The sequence below is a fragment of the Uloborus diversus genome, chromosome 3, assembly GCF_026930045.1.
Source record: "Uloborus diversus isolate 005 chromosome 3, Udiv.v.3.1, whole genome shotgun sequence".
In the NCBI taxonomy this organism is placed as follows: Eukaryota; Metazoa; Arthropoda; class Arachnida; order Araneae; family Uloboridae; genus Uloborus; species Uloborus diversus.
Window position 1 is genome coordinate 112100808 of NC_072733.1, and position 25267 is coordinate 112126074.

The following is a 25267-nucleotide window of genomic DNA, read 5'->3' on the forward strand; positions in this document are numbered from 1 at the left end:
AGGTTAGACTTTGTATCTATTATAAGGGAAATTTTTTGCATTTTTGCTCAAAAAAACTATTCGTGAAATTTTCTCGGAAGCCCATGGCCCCCTCCCTGGATCCGCCCATGCAGTTGGAAAAAAGTACGTGTATCATTTAGTGTTTCATTCACCTTTCAATATATATATTTTTTAAATAAAGATCGGCTTTATGTGAAGTAAATCGATAGATGTTCTTTCCCATTCTTAAATTAGTCAAATTGTTATGAATGATCCTGTAAACAAAAAAAAAAAAAAAAAAAAAAAAAAAAAAATTGAATTTTGTCATCTTGAATTCAAATTATGTTTTTCGCAATCACGAGTGTGTGTGTGTGTGGGGGGGTATGTGTATGTGTGTGTAGGCATATGTGTTTGTGTCTGTGTGCAGGCATGAGTGTGTGGGTAGTTGTGTGTATGTGAGTGTGTAGGTGTGCGTTTGTGTTTGTGTATGTATGTGTGTGTATGTGTTTGTGTGTGTAGGTGTATATATGTATATGTGTGTGTGTGTCTGTGTAGGTGCGTGTATGTATGCGTGTAAGTGTAGGATATTGACGAAACCTGGAGACGGTTTTCGCTAGAGGAGCAGCATCAGGAGGAGCAGGTCGACGGTGGTGCTGCAGAGGGTGGCGCTGGCGGGAAAATAAAATCATAGGACATCAAAACAGTCAAATGAGAACAATAAGCAATCGTGATTGCTCATAAAAAATCTTATCTCAACTTTGTGATGAACATTTTACAATGGGGAATCCCGTTTATTTTACCTCTCTAAAAAGTATTTCTGAATCCGCCCCTGTGGGAGTAGTCGCCAGTTAATATAATCAGCTTGTTTCTAGCATCTTCGCTGACCAGAACTTGTGATTCAAAACTGATTATGAGCCCATACGTATATACATGTTTTAAAATCTTATTCAGATAAGAAAACACCGGCGCCAAATCTGTGCAATGTTTTTTTCCCCGTCTGATATTGGCAAAACTACGCCGTTTGCTGTCAAATCATCCTGACCTAAGTTGCTCTCCCTTGGCAGTCTGTCTTATCACCCTCATCCAGTAACTAGCTCTCCATGCCCAAATAAGAAACACTTTTTTCCCGCTCTTATCTCGCTAAGCGCTATCTCCCGATGTAGAAATAAAAAAGGTGGGGTGAAATTTACGCCAATAGCAATGCACTCTGTGCAAGTGGAATAGAGCTTCAGTTGACACATGCCTGTGATAGAAACTGGCCTCTCGCCAAACCGTTCAAAATGCTGTCGCGAAAGCTCCTGTGTTTTCAGTTCACCGAAGCAAAACACCGGCAAGATTTTTTGAGCCACGCTATGAGCGTTGCTGTCAGTTAGTTTTTCATAGGTGATTCACTGAAATTTCGGATTAAAATCGGACACGAAGAAATGTAAGTTACCTTTTGTTTTGTAATATATTACATGTTAGTCATATAATTAAAATAATTTATCTGAAAGAGTTTTAATCGTTAGTTTTACATCGCTTTTAATTTTAGTTCAAATTAGCCTGCATTGTTTCCTTAAATCATCTATGAATTATTTTAACATCTTAACGAACATATTGAATAGGTAATTTCCCAAATAATTAATGAACTGCGTGATAACTACGTGATGAATATTTGATGCAGTATTTTAGATGTAGATGTGTTAGTTTGAATGTGATTCAGAATGAGTATATATCTTATTTTAATGATAAGCATTACTTAAAATAATCGACATGAAATAGTTAAATAACTTACTGGTCATTATATCCCTTTTAATTTTCGTTTAACTTAGCCATAGCTTGTTTAATTAAGGCATTATTAAATTATTTTAACGTCTTATCAAACATTAAAAAGCTGTGCTTACTATAATATTTACATATGACTGATATACACATTTTTCAAAATAATTGACATAAAAGAGTTTAAATAACTTGTTTATATCCTTTTTAATTTCAACATAACTTAGCCTATTTCGTTTAGGCATTACTAAATTATTTTAACACCTTAGCAAACATTAAAAAGCTGTGTTTTCTAATATTTGCGGAACAGCGTGGTTAACAGCAAATTGAATGCAATGTAGCTCATAAATATTTCATTGAGTTTTTCATTTTATTTGATATGAATGTTTGAATGTTTTTCAAAATGAATGTATGTAGTTTTTAAACACTCTTGGTTCGAATTTTGTGGTTTGCAAAGCAAAAACGTTGGAATTGATATATCGTAGAGTAAAGTGTAAAGTGATTGCTAAGGTCCGATTTGTTTATCGATCATTGCCTAAGAATAAATTAGAAGTAGTAGATCCTTACAGTATTAATAATATCGTAGTCGGTATTTTTGTATGAAAAATACTGGGTGCCCAGCAGCAGGGGAACTGGGAGTTATGGCGCAGACTGCGCCATTCAACTATTTAAGCGGGTGGGGGGGGGGGGGGCTTTTTGGATGTGTCTTCGTTCTCTGGAAACTTCGTGGTATTTGAGGGATGTTCTTGGGGAGGAGGACCTCTGCTGGAAAAAATCCAAAAGTATAGAAACTAATTTTTACGAACCTTGATACTCATACTCAATGTAGTAATTATTACTATTCTCTTTCTACTAATATTACCAGTTGAATTCGATTACGTATCTCATTGCGTTCCTATTCCTAAATACAAAAGTAAACTTTTACAATGTTAGATTTTAACAACAATAAAAAATAAAATTATCTCCTTAATGTGGTCGGTTTTCGCGATTCTTTTCAAGTGAATTGCATTGATATGAACTAAATTTTGGTTATAAATTATGACTCTTACATAGAAAGCGTATTGCAATACTTTAAAATCATTGTGTTTGAACAAAATTATTCATCTCTATCCCTGATGTATTGTTATTAAATATTTGTTGAAGTGAAATATCTTTCTTTTCCTATCCATGGAAATTGGAAACAAGCGGATTGCTTCATTCGGTATGTTTTTGTGTAAAGATCCTATTGATTTATAAACAACTCAGTCTAAAATACGTAAGAAATGATTAAATTTCTTAAGGTTTAATTATTATTATGAAGTTTTATATTCTAATTGTTCTTGTGTGCTTTAAAAGTTCAGCTTATGGTAATATATCTACCAGTAATTTATTTGCCACTCAGCTTTTTCTTTTTTACTTTTTTTTTTAAAATTTTTGCGCATTTGTACACATTAGAAAAAAATCAGATACTTTAAGAATGAAAAATAAGTTCTAAAAACTTATAAATTTCCCACATCTCTTGTAAAAAAAACGGAGCCCAGGCCTTATATCTTAATAAGTTTTTGTTGATAAAAAAGAAGGGGAGAAACATTTCGTGTAAATGTAATATTTTTCAAAATGTGCGAATACTTTTAAACGTTTATGAAGTGCACATATTATGTGCTTAACTCTTGAAGTCATTCTTCACATTTGACTAAAAGAACATCCATAGAATATTTCGGGACTTATATATGAACGAAACTGGTACAGTAATGAACCGAAGCCTCATGAAATGTCAACGGTGTCATAACAACGGAAATTAAAATCTATTTTTTGGTTTTAAAGATGCGTCATTGCTGTGATTTTACAGATGTTAGGAATCACAATGAAATCCGTTTTTTTTTTTTAAATCTACTGTAATTCTGCTATCCAAATCTGTTAAAGATAACATTCTTTTAGCACGTGCGTTTATGAGGGATTCCAAAGCAGGCCACAAGCACAGTTCGAATGTATTAACGGACAACATTTTTTTGTATAAAAAAAACTGCAACAAATTCCATTGAAGTTTTGTGAAAATATATTTAAATGCATTAATGGCATGATCATAAATTACTAACCTTGTAATTTCTGTAACTCACATGAAACCTGCGATTTCAAAGAAAGGTTTAGTGTCAGTTGTTGATGAATGACCCTTATCTGAACGGAAAATTCAGTGTCAGTCACCGGTGACTGACGTGGCAGACACGACGCAACATTGTAACAACGCTCCTACAGGCGCGGATCCGATAGGGGGTCATGACCCCCCTCTTAAGGGACAAAAGGTAGCCTAAAACCGGGTTTTGGTTACTTCTATTTTGAAAAATTCGCCCAGGACCCCCCCCCCTCCCGCTTTCTAAGAATGACCTCCTTCCAAAACCAAACGCTGGCTCCACCCTTGCGCCCCTGCGAAACTTATCTTGACCCCCCCCCCCCACCTCCTTTTTTTATTTACCATGTCCGTCAGAGAAAAAACTTGATACATAATGAAATCTCATTACAACGAATACCATTTCATTTACATCGAAATATCTGTTACAACGAAATAAATTTTCAGTCCCGATTTAATCTCCATTACTTTACTTGAATTTCATTCCAACGAAATTCCCATTACAGCACAGCGTGAACAAAATATGCTGTCCTTTGAAGTTCGTTTTAACCATCGTTTGGATTGTATGTCTTAGGCAGCATTAAAAATAGTTTCTTAAAGGGATTAGAACATGCTGATTATGAGACAGTAATTTAATGGCTCTTATTTAATTTTTCATTGATTTTTATTTTGGTTCAGATCACATTTATATCTGAAAAATAACTTAGTTGATAACTTTAATTTTTTAGTGTTTTGAAATATGCTGATGATAATTTGTCGAAATATATAACCGACATAAAAATCAAATTAAACCACTATGTCACTAATTCCACATGTTGAAAAGTTTATATGTTTATTTGGCAATATTAAGTCTTTCTTTTTACACCCTAACAAAAAACTCCTACATTTGATCATTGTTTTGGTTAAAATAGTAACTCGATTGTTTTTATACCAGAAATTCTTCCAAATTTTGAGAGATGTGATTTATTAGTGCAGAAAGTGACGATACACCATGGTTTTTTCTCTCCAAACAATTGTTTGTAAAAAACGGAGATTTTATATTTTTACCTTCAACTTTCAAATCAATGCATAAAATACAAGACACGTTTGCATTTCAGTGAGATTTTATTGAAACAAATGAGTGCATAAATTTAGTTGAAATCATTTTTTCCCGAAAAGTTTTTGTATGTGAATTTGAATAATATTGCTTCTTCCAGCCACAGAAAAATTATTAGGTATGCTTAGTTAGTACACAAGAAAATGACAGTACATTGATTCACCAAAGTAACGCAAAAATGCTACTGCAAATCATTCGGGAGCACAAACCCATGACAGAAATATCTTTGTGGTTGTAATTAACTAAAGAGACTTCTGTCGTGGGCATCCTAAGCCACATATTTGGTTTTGTTTAATGTAACTCTACTTGTAATCTTTAGTTTAAAAAAAAAAAAAAGCCAGTGAAGCCGTCAAATCCAGTAAAACAATATTGACTGATCAATCATAAACTAAATGAGGAGAGCATAAGTTTAATGTTAAAATATTTTCATTATACATGAATAGGCATATCTTGGGTCCGGCAAAGATAGTTTCCGTTTTTCAAAACTCAGTAAAGACAGTCTTGTGAATCAGAATGTTTTTTTTTTTCATTTGTAGTTGATTATCTTAAGTTTTGTTTTGCAAGGTTTTAACAATCACATGAAAGGGGTGACGTTGCCCATTGCCCATAAATTGAAAAAGTTCTTCCCCCCCCACATAATTTGATGAATTTGACTCAGATGACAACTGGTTCGTACAGAACGGCTCATACTTTAAGGGCATTTTTGTTTGCTTTGAGGGAATACAGTAGGCGCCGCTTAATGTGATCACTTTGGGACAAGTATAATTTGATAACAATAACCGAAAAGAATCCAGGAGACCCAAAATAATGATTTTTTTCCAATTAAGATGCACTGAGTTTGGCAACCTCAAATTAAAATCACAATGACTCAACTGAACGCAGTTTTAAATTATAAATTATTAAATTAACAAAATGGAAGTATCTGAATTATAAAAAGTTAAAGCTAGATTATGCAATTTTTAATCACATAGTAATAGGTGAAGTAAAATATGACCGTTTTCCCTGAAATTCGTAAAAAAGTTTCAAAGCACATTCAGCTTTTCTATCTTTTCCAGTATGGTTTCGCTTGTTGTTTAAATTTTAATTTAACTTCGCTTTGTTTTCAATATCGACACAATTCTTTAACAGCTTACAAAGTAATGGCAACAATGGAGGTCCTACATCAATGCCTGCAATATGTCCAGCGACTGAATTTTTTTAGATGCAAAAGAAAGTTTTCTTAGGGGGAGTCTGTGGTCACTAGGGGCAAACTTTCTGCAACTTCATTGCTAGAAAAATTTTGAACTGTTATTGAAAACCACAAAATGCTACACAGAAAGTTAGTCTCATCAGGGTTTGCCTATGTATTTCTGTTAAATGAGGAACAAAAACGGGGAAAAAAATTGAAAGTTTATGAAAAAATGATAACAATAAACGAAGACGCTGATAACAATATCCGACTTTTTTAACGTGTGTTAACATCCCTATTGGAAAAAAAACCTAAAACCAGTATCAAAATGATACCGGACCCAGTATGATTTGTACTGGAAAAAAGAAAATCATACCGGAAATTTAAATTCCGGTATGAAATCTTACTGGAAATTTTGAAACCGATATCAATTTATACTGGAAATTTTGAAACCAGTATCAATTTAATCTGGATTTTTTTATACCGGTTTTCAAACATACTGGAAATTTTGAAACCGGTATCAATTTATACTGGAAATTTTGAAACCAGTATCAATTTAATCTGGATTTTTTTCATGCCGGTTTTTAACATACTGGAAATTTTGAAACCAGTATCAATTTATTCTGGATTTTTTAATGCCGGTTTTTAAACATACTGGAAATTTTGAAACCAGTCAATTTAACTTGGTTCTTTTAATACTGGTTTCTAAATGTACTGGAAATTTTGAAACCAGAATCAATTTAATCTGGATTTTTTAATGCTAGTTTGAAACATACTGGAAATTTTGAAACCAGTATCAATTTAATCTGGATTTTTAATAGTGGTTTTTAAACGTACTAGAAATTTTTAAACCTGTAACTAACCACACTGTAAATTTAAATGCCAGTATGAAATCTTACGAGGGAATTTTGAAACGAGTATCAATTTAATCTAGATTTTTTAATACCATATTACCCTGAAAAGCGAGGTTGACCAGTATGCCGGAAATTTGAATTTTCCGGCATGCCAGATAATTTAAGGTTTATTTTGCAACAAAACTAAAGTTAATTTCCCCATACAGTTCCTATCAAAAAGCATAACATTGTTACGCTCGCTCACAGGTCACTAATACATTAGTCTAGTTTCATTTGAATTAAAAAAACGATAGTGATTTTTTATAAAAATCTCATAACACTTATGGTTTTCATACATTCAAAAGGGACAATTAATTTGAGATGCAACTCCTGCATTAGATTATTATAAAGCATAAGTTAGCAATTTCATTATCTTTTGAGAAAAATATGTAAGGGAACATTTTTGTACCAAAATTACAAACATAATATAATCTTTGTTTCCTACATTTACTGAATGCAAAAGAAATTAGTGAAAAAAAAAACCCTACAATGTTTACATACTATAAAGACTAAGCAGCTTAAAAACATTTCATGGTCATTAATTATACTAATTATACTATGTTCAGTGTCAAAATATGTGTGTATATATTTTTTTCAATGCTTAACAGTTGCAAAGAACAAGCAACTTCTGACATTCTCTAAAAGCAGTGATTTAGTAAAAAATGTTAGGATGAGTGTTTTAAGAGTAAAAAAACCAAACCCAGTGGCACGACATCTTATGAGGGCCAAGGCCTACTGTACCCATCTCACTCCTCCTGACCAAGGGCTCTGGGGAGCTAGGCAGATGTTCCTGCTAAGAGGTCAGCCTAATGCAGAACTCCCAGGGTTTAGTTCCCAAGCATGTTTGGTACTCATTTTATCGACGCACTGAAGGGATGAATGGCTGAATCAATCATGCCCGACCGGGAGATCGAACCCAGACCTGCAACGTGGTAGCGCGCAAAGCACTACCACTGAGTCACTGGGCTTCAGAGCACTTGAATATAATTCACGAAGAGAGCAGTAGGCAACGGAGTCTTTAGATGAAAACAGGGCCGGATTTAGGGGAGAGCAGGCGGGGCTACTACCCCGGGGCCTCCACAACAAAGGGGCCCCCAAAGTAAAATTTTTACAAAATATCCCAACTTTCACGGGTCGAAAATATCGGATATATACATATATATATATATATATATATATATATATATATATATATCAAAATATTCGAATACATATCAATGTATCGGATATTTTCGAAAATATGATTTTTTTCGAACCCTGATTAGGGGCCTCCACATTTCCAAATCTGGCCCTGGATGAAAAATCTAAACTCAGATCAGTAGGAAATGCTGCTGATAGGCTAAGGTGAACAAATGCACAATGTGTACTTCAAATCAAAAGAATTCCGCAAGTGTTTCCGAACACATTTACAGATTAATCAGGCACTTTACTGGAGAAAAAGGGGACTGATAATTATAAAACTGAAGAAAAATATTATTGTAGCAAAAAAATTAGTGATTATTATATAACACTAATATTTATGTCATACCTCAGATACCACTTATTTCATCCCATAGTAATATGCCTTTTAAATTCAAACGTAAAAAATTTCATGTTAGATTAGCCTTCCTAATGACTATAAATAAAGCAGGGTCAAAATGATTTCATGAAAACATATTAGCAGTAAAATCAGGTTTCACGATTCAATTTGTCGCTTTACTCTGTCACTGTGGTTCAGTTCTTAACATCAATGCCATTGCAAAAGTATGTGAAATGTTTCGCTTTTCAGGTCTTCACGATTCAACGTACCAGCTTATGGAACACCGGTTCCAGTAGGAACTACCGAGATCTGAAGTATACTGGAACACAGGTTCCGGTATGGACTACTGGGATCTGAAGTATACTGGCTAATGGAACACCGGTTCCGGTATTGAGCCCCGGTCCCGGTATGGAATACCGGGATATGAAGTATACCGGTTTATGGAACACCGGTCCCAGTATTGAATACCGGTTCCAGTATTGAGCCCCGGTCCCGGTATGGAATACCGGGATATGAAGTATACCGGTTTATGGAACACCGGTTCCGGTATGGAATACCGGTTCCGGTATTGAACCCTGGTCCCGGTATGGAATACCGGGATATGAAGTATACCGGTTTATGGAACACCGGTTCCGGTATGGAATACCGGTTCTGGTATGGAGCACCGGTTCCTGTATTATTGGAATACCGGTTCTGGTATGGAATACCGGTTCCGGTATGGGATACCGGGATCTGAATTATACCGGCTTATGGAACACTGGTTCCGGTATGGGATACCGGGATCTGAATTATACCGGCTTATGGAACACCGGTTCCGGTATAAATACTGACATACCGGAAGTATGATACCGGTTCCGGTGTTTCATAAGCCGGTATATTTTTTTCCGGTATCATTTTTTTTCCAATAGGGATACAAGTGTTCCGGGACTTCGTGATTCTGATAACATTAAGCGAATGATAACATTAACCGTGATCACATTAAGCGGCGCCTACTGTACTTCCCAAAATGTGTTATCTCAATAAGAGGTGATGTGCAGTATCTTGCTTCCATACTTGGCCCCTTGCAATGTTTTGTAGAATATTTTGGTACCTCGTATCATGAAAACCGTCCAAGGAACTACAAGGCCTGAAGGTTAATATCCGGTCAGAAATTGACAACGTACCCATTTTTATGTTAGAAGAGGTCGCGAGAAACGTCAAGAAATCGACTCATTCATTACACAGACAATAAATGGGGGGGGGGCTTCACCTACCTGGTATGAGACTCAAAACTGCGTAAAACAAAACTGTTAGATATGTATCAACATAATTTAAAGATGACAAAACATTCTCATTTACAAAATGAATTTATATTGAGTTTTGAAATAAGGTAGTTATCTTGCCGCACCCTGTATGATAGAGAGAGAGAGAGAGATGTGGGGTGGGTTTTTAAACTTACAGCATTATTTTAAATTCCGTTTTCCAATTAGTTTACCAAAAATAATTACCTAACTTCTAGCGACAATTACGGAAATTCCTTCATTTGTTTATTTACTCGTATTTACTAGCTGTATCCGCAAGGTGATAAATGTGCTACGAATCTAAACGAAGTTCTTTGTGTAATGAAAGTCCTCATCCTCTGAAGTAAAAAGGATCATTTTCTTTAAATAAAATGCTCACACATAATTTAATATATGCTCCAAGCCTTGAATGTCTAGTAATTGAAATAAAGCCCTATTAGAATACCAAAAACTCCTTCAAAGCAACAACAACTAGCTACAAAAGTTACAATTAGCACAAAATGACCCCCCCCCCCCCTTCTCAAAAAAAAAAAAAAAAAAAAGAATGTACGCATTAAAATTGAAGCAAACTTACAATTACCGTCCTCTCAAGAAAAAATGACTACTATCTTGTATCTCCCCCTTCCGTCGAAGAAAAAATATTTTGATTAAAATATACATAAGTATTTAAAACAAAATATGTATAGTCAATTTGCGATAACTCGAATCTAAAGGGACCGACGAAAAACTTCGACCATTCGGAAGTTTGACTCACCGCTAGTTTCGGTTTTCGACATTTTAATATTAAAAACCACCGAATACTTTAATATGTACATATAACAGACAAAATTACAGAACTTAAAAGTTTTAAGCACAATTAGAAGTTTCTCTTTTTCTTTTAATATCGTTGACAGAGTACTTGCTTGGACATCTTTAATAGTAAAGAAAACTTACTTTGTTTCTCAGGAACTTATCAGCAAATGATCGACTAAAGAATGAAGGGGAAAACATCTTAACTTAGGTCAGCTTTTGAATAAAGGTAAAATCAGTTGACTTGACAGCTTAAAAGCAAATTCATAGTCCAGCAACATGTCAAAGTGTAAACAGTACAGTACAACAAATTAAAACAAGCTAACTCATCCCCCCCCCCGCACGTTTAATTCCTTTATCGCACATTGCTTTTCTTGCTTAAGAGGTCTATTGAGCAGGAATTGCAAGTGAAGGTGAATTAATTTTTCCCTCATAGTTACTTTTTTTTTTCGTTCTTTCGAAATAAATTTCGAGTCATCTTTGACAAAACTTCAAGTTAAAGGAAGTTAACTTCGAGATATTGAGAATAATTAGCATGGAATTAAAGACAAAGGTGTCGGGACTTGATAAAAACTTCGAGTTATAGTAACATTTGAGGAGTTACCGGACTTCGAGTTATCGCGAATTCACTAACAATCCTCCTCCCTACTCCCTCGAGGACGATGATTTTAAATAAGCATCACTGTTTGAATAATAATCAATCAAAAAACCGACCAAATATGTCTGGCAAAAATATGCAATTAAAATACGCAATGTAATTAAAATACGCATTACAAGTAGAACCAAGTAAAAAAAAAAACCCTCCCTCGGAAGTAAAAAGAATTTAATTGAAGTACGCATTTTATAATTCGAAAAAAATTAACCTCATTTTCATTTTTTTTTTTTTTTTTTGGTTAAAATTACGCATTACAATTAAAACAAAGTAATCACCCTCTCAAAGGGAAAAAAAATCATTAAAATAAAGGTCCGATTTAAAATTCATGTCATCTAAAACTACGTGTTAAATTCCTGCTAAAAAGAATCGCGGAAAATTGTTTAACTAAAATACGTAAATGCAATTAGAGGTAAACGAAAATCAGCCCTCGCCTAAGAAAAAATAAATTAAAATATGCACTCGATACTTTTCAAGCACAAAGAAAATTCCCATCAACCTCAAAAGAAAGAATATTTTTCTAACACGCGTTACTACTAGGAGAAAATGAAAATCTCCCCGAAATATTTTTTCTTTACGCATTTGAAAAAAATATAAATGCACCCCTTCCCCAGAAATAATAATTAACATTAAAATACGCACCTTACTTAATCCTGATCATCCAGAAAAAACGCGCAAATATTCCTAACAAAAATCAGCAAAAATTTCTTATGGGGGAAAAAAAGTCAAATTAAAATGATACGTATTATATACAATTCGAACAAAATGAAAATTCCCTTCCTAAGAAAGAAGTTTTCTTCAAACATGGTAAATGAAACTCCCATTTCTCTCTTCCGAAGAAAAAAGATATTAAGTAAAAAAAAGCATTCCTATTTAAATACCGATCAGTCAAAAGACAGCGCAAAAAATTCCCGCTAAAAAGAATCACTGCTTTTAATTGATTGAAATACGCATAAATAACTTAAAGAAAATTTGAGAAAAGATGATCAAATCAATACGATCCGTAATGATGCAAGAGAATATGCCCAAGGATGACGTTAAATTTGAACAATTTGTTTTATGTAATGCTCTTGTGAATTAAATCTTGGTTCTTTTTATTTTCTGAAAAGTCTAACGACAAAATTTCAAATTTTAGGAAAATATTCATATAATCATATTGAATTATTTAATGGTATTACTGCGTTTTTTACTGAAAGAAATATACTTCAATGTGTATTCCTTTTAGTTTAAAATATTGCAATCCTTATAGAAAATTTTAATATGACGGTACAAATGCTTTTTTTAAGTTTTAGAGCTTGACGCTTGGTGAGGGGGGGGGGGCTGGTTTCTGAAATAAATTGAGTTAGTTACTTAGCTGAGGATTCTCACTGCATTGAATAGAACTATAATTCCTCCTCTAATAACTTGTAACGAACTTCATCTTAAACAGAAAAAAATGCTCTTTTGATTGATCTAAAATGTTAAAGAGTGCGGAATTATTCGCTCGTAGAAAATTTATTATACATTTTAGTTTAAAGAATAAATTGAAAAAAGCTTCGAGGGCAACCTATGGGGGGGGGGGTCCAGAGTAATTCTGTATCAAATTTCAAGACTGAAGATGGTATATATAGGATTTATTGAGTATCGCGTACAAATAATTCTTCTTCTTAATTACATACACTATATCAACAAAAGTATGGAAACACTTTCAAAATTCACATTTTTATGGATTTCTCGAGACATAATAGACCAACTGTTCTGCAACTTTTGTCACGTAAAAGGATATGCTCCAGTTGTCATTTTTGAATAAAAATGATTCTCAGTTTTAGTAGATTAGTAAAAAGTACGGAGACCCGGGGTAAAATGGGTAGCCGGGGTAAAATGGGTATAGTTGCAATTTTCTTAATTTTATTCTACTGGACAACATTTTTTGAAAATAAAAAAATATGATGAAAATGTTTACATATCAGGCAACTTTTTGACTTGAGGAAAAAAAAATCTTGCAACTCATTTACCAGGCTTAGCAACAGTTTTAATTTTCAGAACACAAAACAATGCGTTTATAGTGAGTGATAAACTTCTTTCTAAAAAAATTTACAGGAAGATTTTTAGAAGTTTTTTATTTGGATTTGATAGAAAAAGAATTTTTCCAACAGAAAACTCAAAAAATAAGTAAATTGTAATATTTACAAAAATTTTATAGCACTTTTAGTTGTACGGGGTAAAATGGGTATAGCCAACATTTTTGAGTTAAAGACATTAAATGCATGAAGATTAAAAAACTTAAATTATCTTTGCAAGACAAATGTTAGATATTATTCATCTTTTAAATTAAAAGTATGTTTTTAAAAAATTTATAAATAATTACTCTGTATTTATTTGTTTTATTTTAATTACTATGACTTACGCCAATTAGTACTTAAAGGTATTACATTTTTCGATTATTATCGATATAGTTCATGATTACTGTACGTTAGTAATTTACTGTAAGTTTATTATGTATATGGTTCATTGATACATATTAGAAAACATAGTATTGATAGCTAATACGCTGTCTTTTTAATTTCCTTTTAAAACTACCAACCTCCCATGCTCAGAACATAGTTTTAGTGAATTTTAGATATTTCAACATTAATTTGTCTGTCTGAGAGCACGCTTTTTCAGACAATGTTTATTCGGTTGGTGTGCATCCAACTGGTTTAGAGACAAATGGTATTTCAGACATTGTGAAATCTGAGTATTCAAATAATCCATTCCCGATTCGTTTGTTTGTTACGTATAATTTCAGATAAAGTTTTAAGCGGAAGATTGCTTCATGGTTCACTTACCCGTCGTAAACGGTTTAAATAAACAGCAATTCATAGTTTTCTGTTTTAGTTGAATTAGACTGGATAAAATGTAATTCATTGCTTGAAAACAAGACTGTTGCTTATTTCATTCACAGATTATCTCTGCGCAACGAGAAAAGAAACTATCTTTTTTTGTGGTAATGCCATTTCCTAACTTCTTAAGACCGTGTTACTCTTCATGAAAAATAGGAAGTAATATTTAATTTAGACGAAAGTAGCATGCATTTAAAAGGTAAAAAAACCTTTGTGTTTGATTCAAGATTTTTTTTGTGTGTGTGTGTTTGATAATATATACTGGTAGTTTAGTTGTTGTACTAAATACGTACAGTAATATTTTCTTCTGCATGAAATGTGTCTCAAATAACCCTCTTCTATTCTAACTATTTTTTATTCAACTCTTAATTTTCAAATTCCTATACAATATTGGGATTGGAAATGATTTTAATATAGGATTAATTTTTACTAGCCATTTGGTTAAGGATTGAATGATGATGATACTAATAATAATTACATGCAATACTAAACGAATAATCCATACAGTATAAGTATGACTGTGCGGGGGGCCCGCTACGCGGACCCCCCGGGCGGTGGAACCTAAGGCCTACGGCTAAGAGGTGGGGTGCGTGCGGAGAAAAGTATAAGTATGACTATTTGGGCTACAAAAAAAAAAGTTCAATTTCGTGCGTGGTTTCTTTTTAATGTAACAGTTTTCAATTCACAGGCTTGTGGCATAGTGTGAACAAAATAAGAGGGCTGCAAAACATCAGAGGCTCATTTGTTTTTGCCTTTTTTTATTTTGGTCATCCTGTAGTCTACTGTACTACCGTGGGAAGGTAAAGGGCAACCTGCAGAAATGAGTTTTTGAGATATTTCAAGAAACGAGTTTTAGAATTCACACTGACAATCAGGAAATGTTGGAATTTGACGGGTTTTTTCGTACTTATTTTCAGCGGAAAACAAATAAGCAAGCTTGTACAATGAAGCTAAAGTACAATAGATGACAAAAATGCGAGGGAAAAGAAAAAAAATAAGGAAAATGAAAATTTCGCAGATACTGCCGTCTACCTTTTCACGCCAGTATATACATCCCTTAGAACATATATGGTTTGCCCATTGCAGTCAACTACCTATATGCAAACGCAAGTTTTCGAAAACTTTATAAATGAAGAGTTGAAAAGGAGTTTTGTGACGAAAATTTTGCAGCTGAAGAAAAAACTATTAGGAGTAATTTAAAACTAAATGCTACAGCCACCGTAAATGATTCATATGTAGCCTGTAAATAGATTTTTGAACAAAACTATTCGATGTTTGGTTTTAGCAAATATTTTAACGACTCCCATTCTTTTTTTCCATCTTCTGTAAAATTTGTTTTTGTCACTTAACTCCTTTTCAATGTCAACTTCTCAAATACTAACGGTCATGCATTTCGACAGCTAAAAATTTTCATAATTGGCTTTTACATATCATGGGACGGGGGAGCGTCCCGCCCCACCAAGGAAACCAAACGTCAGCAGCCAACAGAAGCAAATCCACCCCCGAAGACGAAAGAAAATAAAAGCGACCAAGAACAAGTTCACACGACAGAACAAGTTGGGGTTTTTTGGGTTTTTCACCCCTCTGTATCTCAACCCCATGAAGACTCCCGGAGTTGATTTTTGGTACACTCAATCTCTAGTGGCCCCTGACGCCGTAAACCAAACTACAATTCCCTGGACCATCAGGGGGAGGAGGTATTAAAGTTATAAAATCGCTGTTAAAAAAAGTTTTCGCTTTCTTTGACAGGACTACAGCTCAGACGAAAAAAGGAATCAAGCTGAAATTTCGCACACACATTCCTTGTGCCCTACTAATGTGCCTTTTGTGTCATTTGACCCGCTCCCCCCTCGTTTTTACTCCACAAATCGTACCTTCCCGGGGTTCTGCAGCAGCCCCCCGGGGGGCTATGGCAATGATTTTTTGTATACATATTCTTTGGGGGGCATTGAGGACATATACAAAAATTCGACCCCATGGACATCATGGGCTGGAGTAATTAAAGTTTGAAAATCACTAATTTCCCCTAAATTGATATGTACTTACTCTCAGCTTATAGGGTTTGTTAATCTCTGAATGCAATTGCAAGGCTAGAACAAATCTAAGATCTAACGATTATTCAAAAGTTGTCTTTGGAAATGAAATTTAATCAACACTAATAAAACAGATCCAACAGTCCATCCTAGACGTTAAATCGCGGATATCACAAATTTGCCACAGCGACTGCGCATGCGCGCAGACTTAGCTCATTGGGCTTTCTGTTTTAAGATTCTATGTAGTTTGTTTATATTTAAGCAGAGAAACATTAAAGAATGAGATTAAAATACAGTCCCCCCCAACCCCAATTTCGCCGATGCGAAATTTCTTTTCTTCCTGTTTTTCAGTTTTGATATATTTAAGGTGGAAGAAATTTTAAATGTCGGCGAAAGTGGGGTTAAACCATGAAAATATTTTGCGTGACATATTATATGTAACTCTACGCATATGTATATGATACATCTAACTTCATAATTGAGAGCGAAGAATAGCACTTATTTATTGGTTTGCCTATTTTCTAAATTAATGCATTTTTCGCAAACATAACACATTATGAATTGAAATATATGATATATGTGTGTGGATATCCGTGTTTTGCAGCAATTTAACAGACAAAATTTTTGCAATTAATTTAAGCAAGACTTTTGAAATGAGCTAAGTCCACGCGCATACGCAGTTGCTGTGGCAAATTTGTGATATCCGCGATTTCACGTAGAGTAAAGTTGCATACATCTTCTGACCCATTCAAATTTAAAATATTTAAAGACTTCTTTTTTTTTTGCTTGGTCGTAACATACGTTATTTTATCTTTTTAGTGAACTTTTAAACAAAACTGGGTATTAAACAAGACAAAGAGTTCCATGAAAAGAAAGATAAATTACCCAATAATTTAAACTATCCCATAAAACGTAAAAAAATCCGCGATTTAAGAAAAGAAGTCATTTAATAAAAGCTATATTGATAGAAACCGGAAGTTGTAAAACATTTAAAAAAAAAAAAAAACTTCATGAAAATGTTGAATAATCTACCAAATAAAAAAACTAATAGAATTTATGGCGAACTTGTAAAATACTTGAAAACAATATAATTAAATATATAGCATTTTGTTATCCAAGCAGTTTTCTTTGCAGCAGAGAGGATACAAGAATTGCAATAAAATTTAAACGGCCCAACTCTCACCAAACGAACATAGAACCTTACTGGTCAGAAAATAACATGACGTAAAATTAAGCTTACCATTATTATTCCTTAAAAACACAAAACAACGTTGTTTCAATTGAATATTTATGACTTGAAATTCTCAATTCTAAAATACAAAGTAATAAAATCAATGCAAAAAGATGTGATATCTCAGCAAAAACAACCCTGTTGTAAAAATTCCCCCGCCAAGAAAACGTTTAACCTTCTTTCCCACAAAAAAGAAAGCCTTTATCCTTAAAAACCTCAGCCTTAAAAAGTCATGATATTTAGTTTGCCCGCCAAGTATCTGCTAAACTATCATCCTCCCTGTTCTCTTTCATCACACCTACTTCAGTTAGATCCTCCTCCCTTCAACTCCTCAGAAATATGGATAGATCCTTTAAATTGTTTATCTAGTTTGGCGGGAGGCTTTTTACTCACCAAGCAACCACCTCAACCAAAAAAGCTTTCCGCCAAACAAGATAAACAATTTAAAGGACCTATTCATATTTCTCTGAGGAGTTGAAGGTGGGAGGAGGATCTAACTGAAGTAGGTGTGATGAAAGAGGAGAACAGGGGGGATGATAGTTTGGCAGATACTTGGCGGGCAAACTAGATATCATGACTTTTTAAGGCTGAGGGGTTTTTTTTTTTTTTTTTTGGTTTAGGATGAAGGTTTTCTTTTTTTTTTTTTTTGTGGGAAAGAAGGTTTAAGGTTTTCTTGGGGTGGAAATGTTTACGACAGGGTTGTTTTTGCTGAGATAGTATGGTTAGTAGACAAAATTCGTTAATTCATTTAATTGCGTCTTTCTTTTCTGCTCTCCCCCCCCCCTTTTTTTGACTGGAGAAAGTTTAATTAATTTCTTTATGTACAAACTGTAGAGTCGTTCAAAATAATTTGTTTCCCCAAGTTTGATATCTTAAACGCTGATATTTTACTTTCCTTTAGCTGAAAAATCACGATAAAAAAGTTGCCTTAAATATGACTGTTCAATGTCTTCTATTTTTTTTTTTAATGTCTGTGCAATATTTTACTGGTACGTTTGGAACTTCTGAAGTTTATTTTAAGTTGCTTTGAACACATTACAGTGGACTCTCTCTACTTGAACACTCTCTGATGTGATAATGTGAGCACCCCGGTATTCTGAACGCAATTTGATGGTCTCAGCGAATACATATTCGCATTATCAAGTCATTAAAATAAAAGCCTCCATAATCTGTACACTTTTGATCAGTCCTATTAGTGTTCAGAACAGAGAGAATCTACAGTAATTCTGTTCATAACACCAATATCTGACGTCAAGACTTAGTAGTATCTCCCATAGGGTTTCCGATCCCGAATCCCGCGGGATCCTGCAGGATATTTAGCGGGATTGATCCCGCGGGATTCCCAATCTCGCAATATTTTTCCATTCAAGCGTTTTCCAGCTTTCACCGCTCATAAAACGATTATTTTCACAAGCATCATCTGAAGTATGAACCTTCTTCCTCGTATATCTTCAAGAAGAGCTAGTAAACATATTCTAAAACCCGCTGAGTAACCTGAATGCAATGTTGGAGTACTTATGATAGCTTTAATAATGCACTCAAAATCTTTAAGTTACAAAAAGTTAAGTTACCAAAGAAGAAAACAATAAAAATTCTGACATTATTTATACTTTAAGCACGATTTTAAAATAGGTGAGAAAAATTTGTATGAAACACAGGATGACTCTCATGACAGGAGATCGGGAGGAAACAGAAATCCCAGTGATTTATTCTTTGCTAATTTGCTGACGAGGACATAAAATAAGATTTCGACTTTTATGAATACTGTAATATGAAAAATATGAAGAGGCGCAATGGGATCATCCGGACAGGCTTCAAGATACCCTAAATAACTGTACCAGAAAGGCTTTGCATTGCGTTCCGTTACCAAGTTAACCTTGGCTATATTGTATATAAAATCAGAATATAAAGCTAAAATAAATTTGCTTCCCTGAAATTTTAAATATTGAAATAGCTTTTTTCTTTTCAGATTGCTCTCTGGCAACAGAAGAAGTACATAATGCCTGTAGATTTGGAAATGTTTTTATCTGCTGCTGCGTCTCCGTTCTTCGAGTATACGCCTTTTGGAGAAGGTCGTTTCGCTGTTACAAATGCATACAACGACAGTAGATTTCGAAGAAGTTTGTCCCTGCCAAGGAATCATTTTCTAGTCGAATCCCACCACAAGCAGCCGCCTTGTAAAAGACAACCATATCATAAAGATCTTACTTCCAAAGAAAAGAATAGTGCTGCTTCCGCCGATGTTCTATCATTTGGAGCACGAAAGAAAAAAGTTAGTTTCGCCGATGATAGAGGATTCAGTTTAGTTGAAGTTCGAGAGATTCCTGGTTCAACTAAGTGGGCAGATCAAGTTTTGACACTTCTGATCGGCGATGCGAAAAAAAGTGTCGTCTTGGAGAAGAAATGGAAACTTTCTTTTCAACATCCACCATGGGAAGATGAAGCCCTTATAAGGTTTCTACAAACAAATGCTGTTGTTTTAGAATCCGTGTCAGTAACGGATGACAACCTTTATGGAAGTATCAAGGTAAGAAACTTGGCTTACGAAAAAAATGTATTTGTAAGAGTTACTTTCGATCGGTGGGTGTCTTATGTTGACATAACAGCTTCCTATGTTAAACATAGACTGCAGAGACAGAGTGTTTACGACACATTTTCTTTCACTACACGAGTTTCACCTGCGGCTTTCAGATACCAAGTTATAGAATTATGTGTTTGTTTCAAATGCAATGGTAAGGAGTACTGGGACAACAATGGTGGAATCAATTATCGCCTCGTAATGGAGCCCGCTTGTGGTGAGGCAGGATTCTGTGAGCGCTCAAAATATAGTAAGCCAAGCAATAAAATGACTGTGTCCCTTTCGGAGAATCTTGAAAAATTTTCTGAAATTGATTCTTGGAGCTCTCTTATGTATGGGCAACCTTACTGGTGAAAATGAAACGAGTGCCGATAATTTCATTCAAGTTGGCACATAATGGAAACCAAAAATATGTTGAAATATTTCCAGTAGCTGATGAACGGCTAATGGACGTTTACTTTCCAAGTGGAACTCGAAAAACCGAAGTCGCTGATTTGTGATTTCGAAGTGATTTTCATGGAACAAATATTGTCCTCGACTTTTTCCTTCGAGACTAATTGTTGTGAAATATGGGTGATAAAATATCTTTAGTGCAAAGATGGATTATACTTTATAATACTATGCTTCTCTTGTTGAATATTTTTTCTACTTTGATTTTGCAATTAGTCTGCAGATCAAAACTTATGAGTGATCCATATTTTACAAAAAGCACTCAAATAAGATATATGAAATCTTAATGACTGTAACAGAACGAACTCTATTTTTTTTGCATTAATATATAAGATGTTTCAAAGCAAAGTAGTGTTATGCATATTCATTCGCATTTATATTGTTCAATATTTAAATAAATATGTACATAATATTTTGATAGAAAAATTCTTAGTAGTTTGTGTAATTACATGCACATAATGAACATTTTAGAAATGTTTTTATTCCAATAGGTTTTCTTTGAGAACCAAATGTTGTTTTCAATTACATATATATATGTCAAGTTGTACATATTTTCATCTAAAATTTCGATTTGTTTATCTTGAACTGTAAAGAGTATAAGTTTTACTAAGAAGTTTACTTATTCTTTCGGGTGTGGGCACCTTCGAGTACATAGCTTGTAGATATGCTCTTTTAAAGAAATTTATTTTATACGTGTGTTTTTAAATAAATTGTTTGCTTTTCTATTCTCTCGTTTATTAATTTTCAAATGTATGATTACTTTCCGTGTTTTTAATCTTTTACAGAACTTTTTAAACCATGTTAATGCTCATTTTCTGTTCGCTATTGTAGTTTTCTACACATTCTTTCGTTTTAGGGAAGTGTTATGTAGCTTGATAATGTTGTCGTTGGTTTCTCAAATTTTATCAATCTTCATAGCTGAAAGGTAAAGAAAATATAATACATAGTATATAACACATAATAAGGTTCGTGCATGTAGTTTCAGATGCATGATATCTCTTAATTTACTCCAAGGTGTCCCTGATTTATTTCTACAAACCTGCATGAGGGGTAGGAGATACATTGAAGAGTCAGAATCATATAGCATTTTGTAGACTAAAAAATACCTTTTTTAGGAGGTAGAAAGCGTTTTTGGAGTTCAAAAGATCAAAAATTTTCTCTAAGTACTAAATGCTCTGGAACAGTTTACTGTAAAAGATAAAATCAATGAAGTTTAATCGCAAAAATTGCTGCAAACATTTTTCTAACTAATTGAGAAACTACTGTTTTTTTTTCTTTTCAATGAAGCATTGCTTGCATCAAAGAGGCATTGCTTGTTTTATTACATTAAATACGTTATGTTTATTACGCTCGTAGTATAGTAACAGAAAGAATATGAATACATTCAAACTTTTCTAGTTGATTCATTTGGATGCATTCAGTATCCAAAGGAGATTCCGATTTGGGCACCTCCTGTAAGTTAATATAATTAATTCTGGGACACCCTCTTTATCAACGTACGTGAAGCTTTGTTTATCTAATTTGGTTAAACTAAGCAAGAAAGCAAGTGAATGTATTACCGATGTAATGAATCGGTTGTAACTTGTGTAAAGAAAACCATTTCAGGAATTGACTTTTCTGTTTATAATTATTTAAAGAAAATTTTTTGCAGCGTTGAATAGAAGCTCCAGAATTTAAAAAAAAAAAAAAAAAAAAAAAAAAAAAAACAAGCAAATTCGAAAATTAAAAACAGGAAATACTGACATTTTAATGTTCATTTACAATTGATAATATTTTCTTGAGTACATAAGGTTATCTAAAATAGATGCAGTAATTAATTTTGTTAGTGAATACCTGATACTTGTAGGATGATCTGGGATTTATTGCGAAATTATAATTAAGTGATACAGGTAATAAACTTCGGACAATGATGTTGCCAAAAAAAAAAAAAAAAAAAGAAGAAAGAAAGAAATTTGAAAGTTTTCAGTTTCATTTGAAACCTTGGAGAGCTCATGTGAGCCCTCCAGTTCCCCTTTCAACACACCAAACCATCATCACATAATGCATAAAAAAAATAATAAAAACAAATGAGTAGACCTTTAGCAATCAATAAATTTGATTGGTTTCAAACTGGCAGCCTTTTGCATTGATACAGAGGTGCAACTGCTTCTTGAAATTTTGAGCCAAAGGCCGCAAGTCTTTTACCTTTATCAATTATATTCCCTTTAAGACAAATGGTTTAGAGAGTCCAAACTTTTGCGTAGTTTAGGGTAGACCTTTGACTCTAAAGTAGGCCATACAGTGTAATAAATGGGATTGAGATCCAGCAAGTAGAGCGTCCACTCTACAGATGACGTCATACCAAAAACAATGCGCATTGTACTTGTACCACTCTTGTCTTTTTGGCCATATGAACTGCTGTGGAGTCTAATTCAAATGTCCAGTCCACATTGCCGAAGTGCTCTTAGGCCCATAGAAGTACAACAGCTTATAAAATGTCCTTCTGGCACACTTAACGATGCTAAGTAGTTTCGATAAATACTTAGTTTCAATGTGTTGCTAAAACCATTAAAGTTTACTTAAATGTTTTAAAAAAATGAACAGCTATTAAAAACCCGTAACATTCAGGTCTCGAGTCGTATTTTATCCCGTATTAATACCGTAGTATCATTTTTCAAGCTGCTCAGATTTTGTATTCGAAACAGATTTTGTAAAATGAGTTGTTCAATTTTTTATTGTTGACTGTGTTACGTAAATTAGCTCGCATGTCACCTCTGACACGTGTGTCACAGCTTAACTGTATTAACTGAAACGTAATTTAATTTGTTGTCACAATATGACTTCAGCGTTATAAGCTTATATTATTTCCTTCTTGAATGTCTTGAATTTTAAATACTACTAGGTGTTCTATCTACTTGAAATTTTTTACATACACCGTAATCAACGTATACTTTAAATCAGTTTCAAAATATTTCACGATATTCTTTATTTGAAAATTAATTATTGTAGTTAGGTTTTAAAACATTTTTTCCTGAATGCGAAAAAGTGTTCCAGTGAGGAAATTTCTGTACTGCCTCTGTGGGCCTTTTAGTTTTCAGTCAAGCAGACATGAAAAAAAAAAAAAAAAACACAACTTGACGTGCATTTCCATAGACAAAGCCAAAATGTAAAGATAACCCACCATTTTAATATTTGATTGGAGTAATGAAAATTAATCAGTTTTTAGTTTTGAAAACTTAATTAAAATTGCGACAAAAGCAGCATATAGTTGATTACCCGAGTACAAGACTGCTGACATTTTAGGAGAAAAAAAAAAGAACAAAAAAGAAAAATAGGGAAAAAAAATAAGAAAAAATAGAAAAAAAAAAGGCTGTGGTGGGACTGGCCGACACAAGCTATGCTTTTATTAAATAACATAAGCTTATAATGTTTAAGTTGATAATGTTGAATTCACAAAATTAATTGTAGTAACTGAAACCTAATTCGATTTGTTGTTCCAATATACTTTCAACATTCGTTCTGCTGTTAAAAGAAGTGTTGAAAAATTGGTGATTCAAGCCCACCCGAGAGAGTGACATGTTTTTTAAATATTTTAAAAAAGGGGCAGTCTTTAACTGGCTGTGTGTGTGCGCGTGTGTGACAATAAGCTATGCTTTTATTGTATAACAAAAGCTAGAGTTGAAAATGTAAAACTGATATATTTAACTAAAGCTTAATTCGATTTGTTGTTTCAATACACGTTCAACATTATAAGCTTACTAGAAGTACCCGCACGGCGTTGCTCGTGCTAAGAATTTAAAGGAAGTCCGTTGAATAGAAAAATCCATGCGCCCCTCCCCTTTCTGATGTGAAATGACCATTTTTCTTCAACTAAAATGCTTACACACCTTTTCAAAAAAGCCTATTAAAGTCTCTTTGGAATTTAAAACTGCTCGCCAAAGCACATGAAAAGATAGTCGCCTGCGGCGACCAGCTGGTTCGTCTTTCTATACAAGCAGCCCCAAAAGGATGGTGGTGTGTGTGTGTGTGGGGGGGGGAGTGTACTCTTTTAATGCTCGTTTTGTGGTAAAATAACAAAAAGCAGGTTCAATTTTATGTGATTGCTATATTTTTTTCAAAGTTGGGGAGGGCATTGATAATCCGTTGAAGTTCCGTAAATACGGGCCTATCTATCTCTTACTGCTCATATTAACCTCTATTTATCTATCGATCTATCAATAGGATCTATGCATATCCACCTCTGATGGCAATTAACAATCTTTTTCTATGTATATAAAACAAAAATCATGCAAAAAACCGCACGCTTTATTTATTTAATTAAAATAGCACCAAAAAAAAAAAAAAAAAAAAAACTCTGTTCCCTGTAGTGTGCAAAAGATAAAGAAAAACTCACTGTTTTTATTTAATCAAGTGAACACAAGTATGTAACATTAAATAACAACAGTAAAAAGTCAGGGGATGAATAAAATTCCTAAATGGAAATAAAAAAAAGAAGCAAAAGCAAGCGCTGCAGTTGGCTCACTTGGCCATGACGCCATTTCCATGACGTAATGACCATCATGCCTAAATTGAAGATTGACAAAACTTCGGCTATGCTTGAAAGTCGTGACGTGTGCTTCGGATCAAAAAAAAAGTTTAAAAAAAAAGCACTATTGCGTGTTTATGAAAACTTTTTTTTCTTCTGAAGATGGTGAAATGGCTTTACTATTACATAGTTAAATTTCAGAAAAGAGGCCTTTATACTTTTTGCAGAATGAGCTTAGAAAAAATTAAACTGAGGAAAAAATGCGAAATAAAGGGTTTTTTCAAAACTTCCGAAAAGCAAAACTTTTTCATCATATTTAAAAATAAATTTCCTACATTTTAATACAAAATTTTTTTTCTGGCGCAATTGGTT

General features: G+C 33.7%; 1 protein-coding gene across 1 annotated transcript; it reads left to right on the plus strand.

The window, feature by feature from the left end:
• Nucleotides 1-1095: 1095 nt before the first annotated feature.
• Nucleotides 1096-21081, plus strand: LOC129218649 (protein phosphatase 1 regulatory subunit 3B-like). Its single transcript, XM_054852968.1, has 2 exons — nt 1096-1405; nt 19333-21081. Exon 2 carries the CDS (start codon nt 19363-19365, stop codon nt 20293-20295), a length of 933 nt encoding a protein of 310 aa, XP_054708943.1. The 5' UTR covers nt 1096-1405; nt 19333-19362; the 3' UTR covers nt 20296-21081.
• The last annotated feature ends 4186 nt before the right edge of the window (nt 21082-25267 follow it).

What these genes read in the sequence shown, in the direction of transcription:
- LOC129218649 (XM_054852968.1), top strand. Translation starts at nt 19,363, where the DNA reads ATGCCTGTAGATTTGGAAATGTTTTTATCTGCTGCTGCGTCTCCGTTC.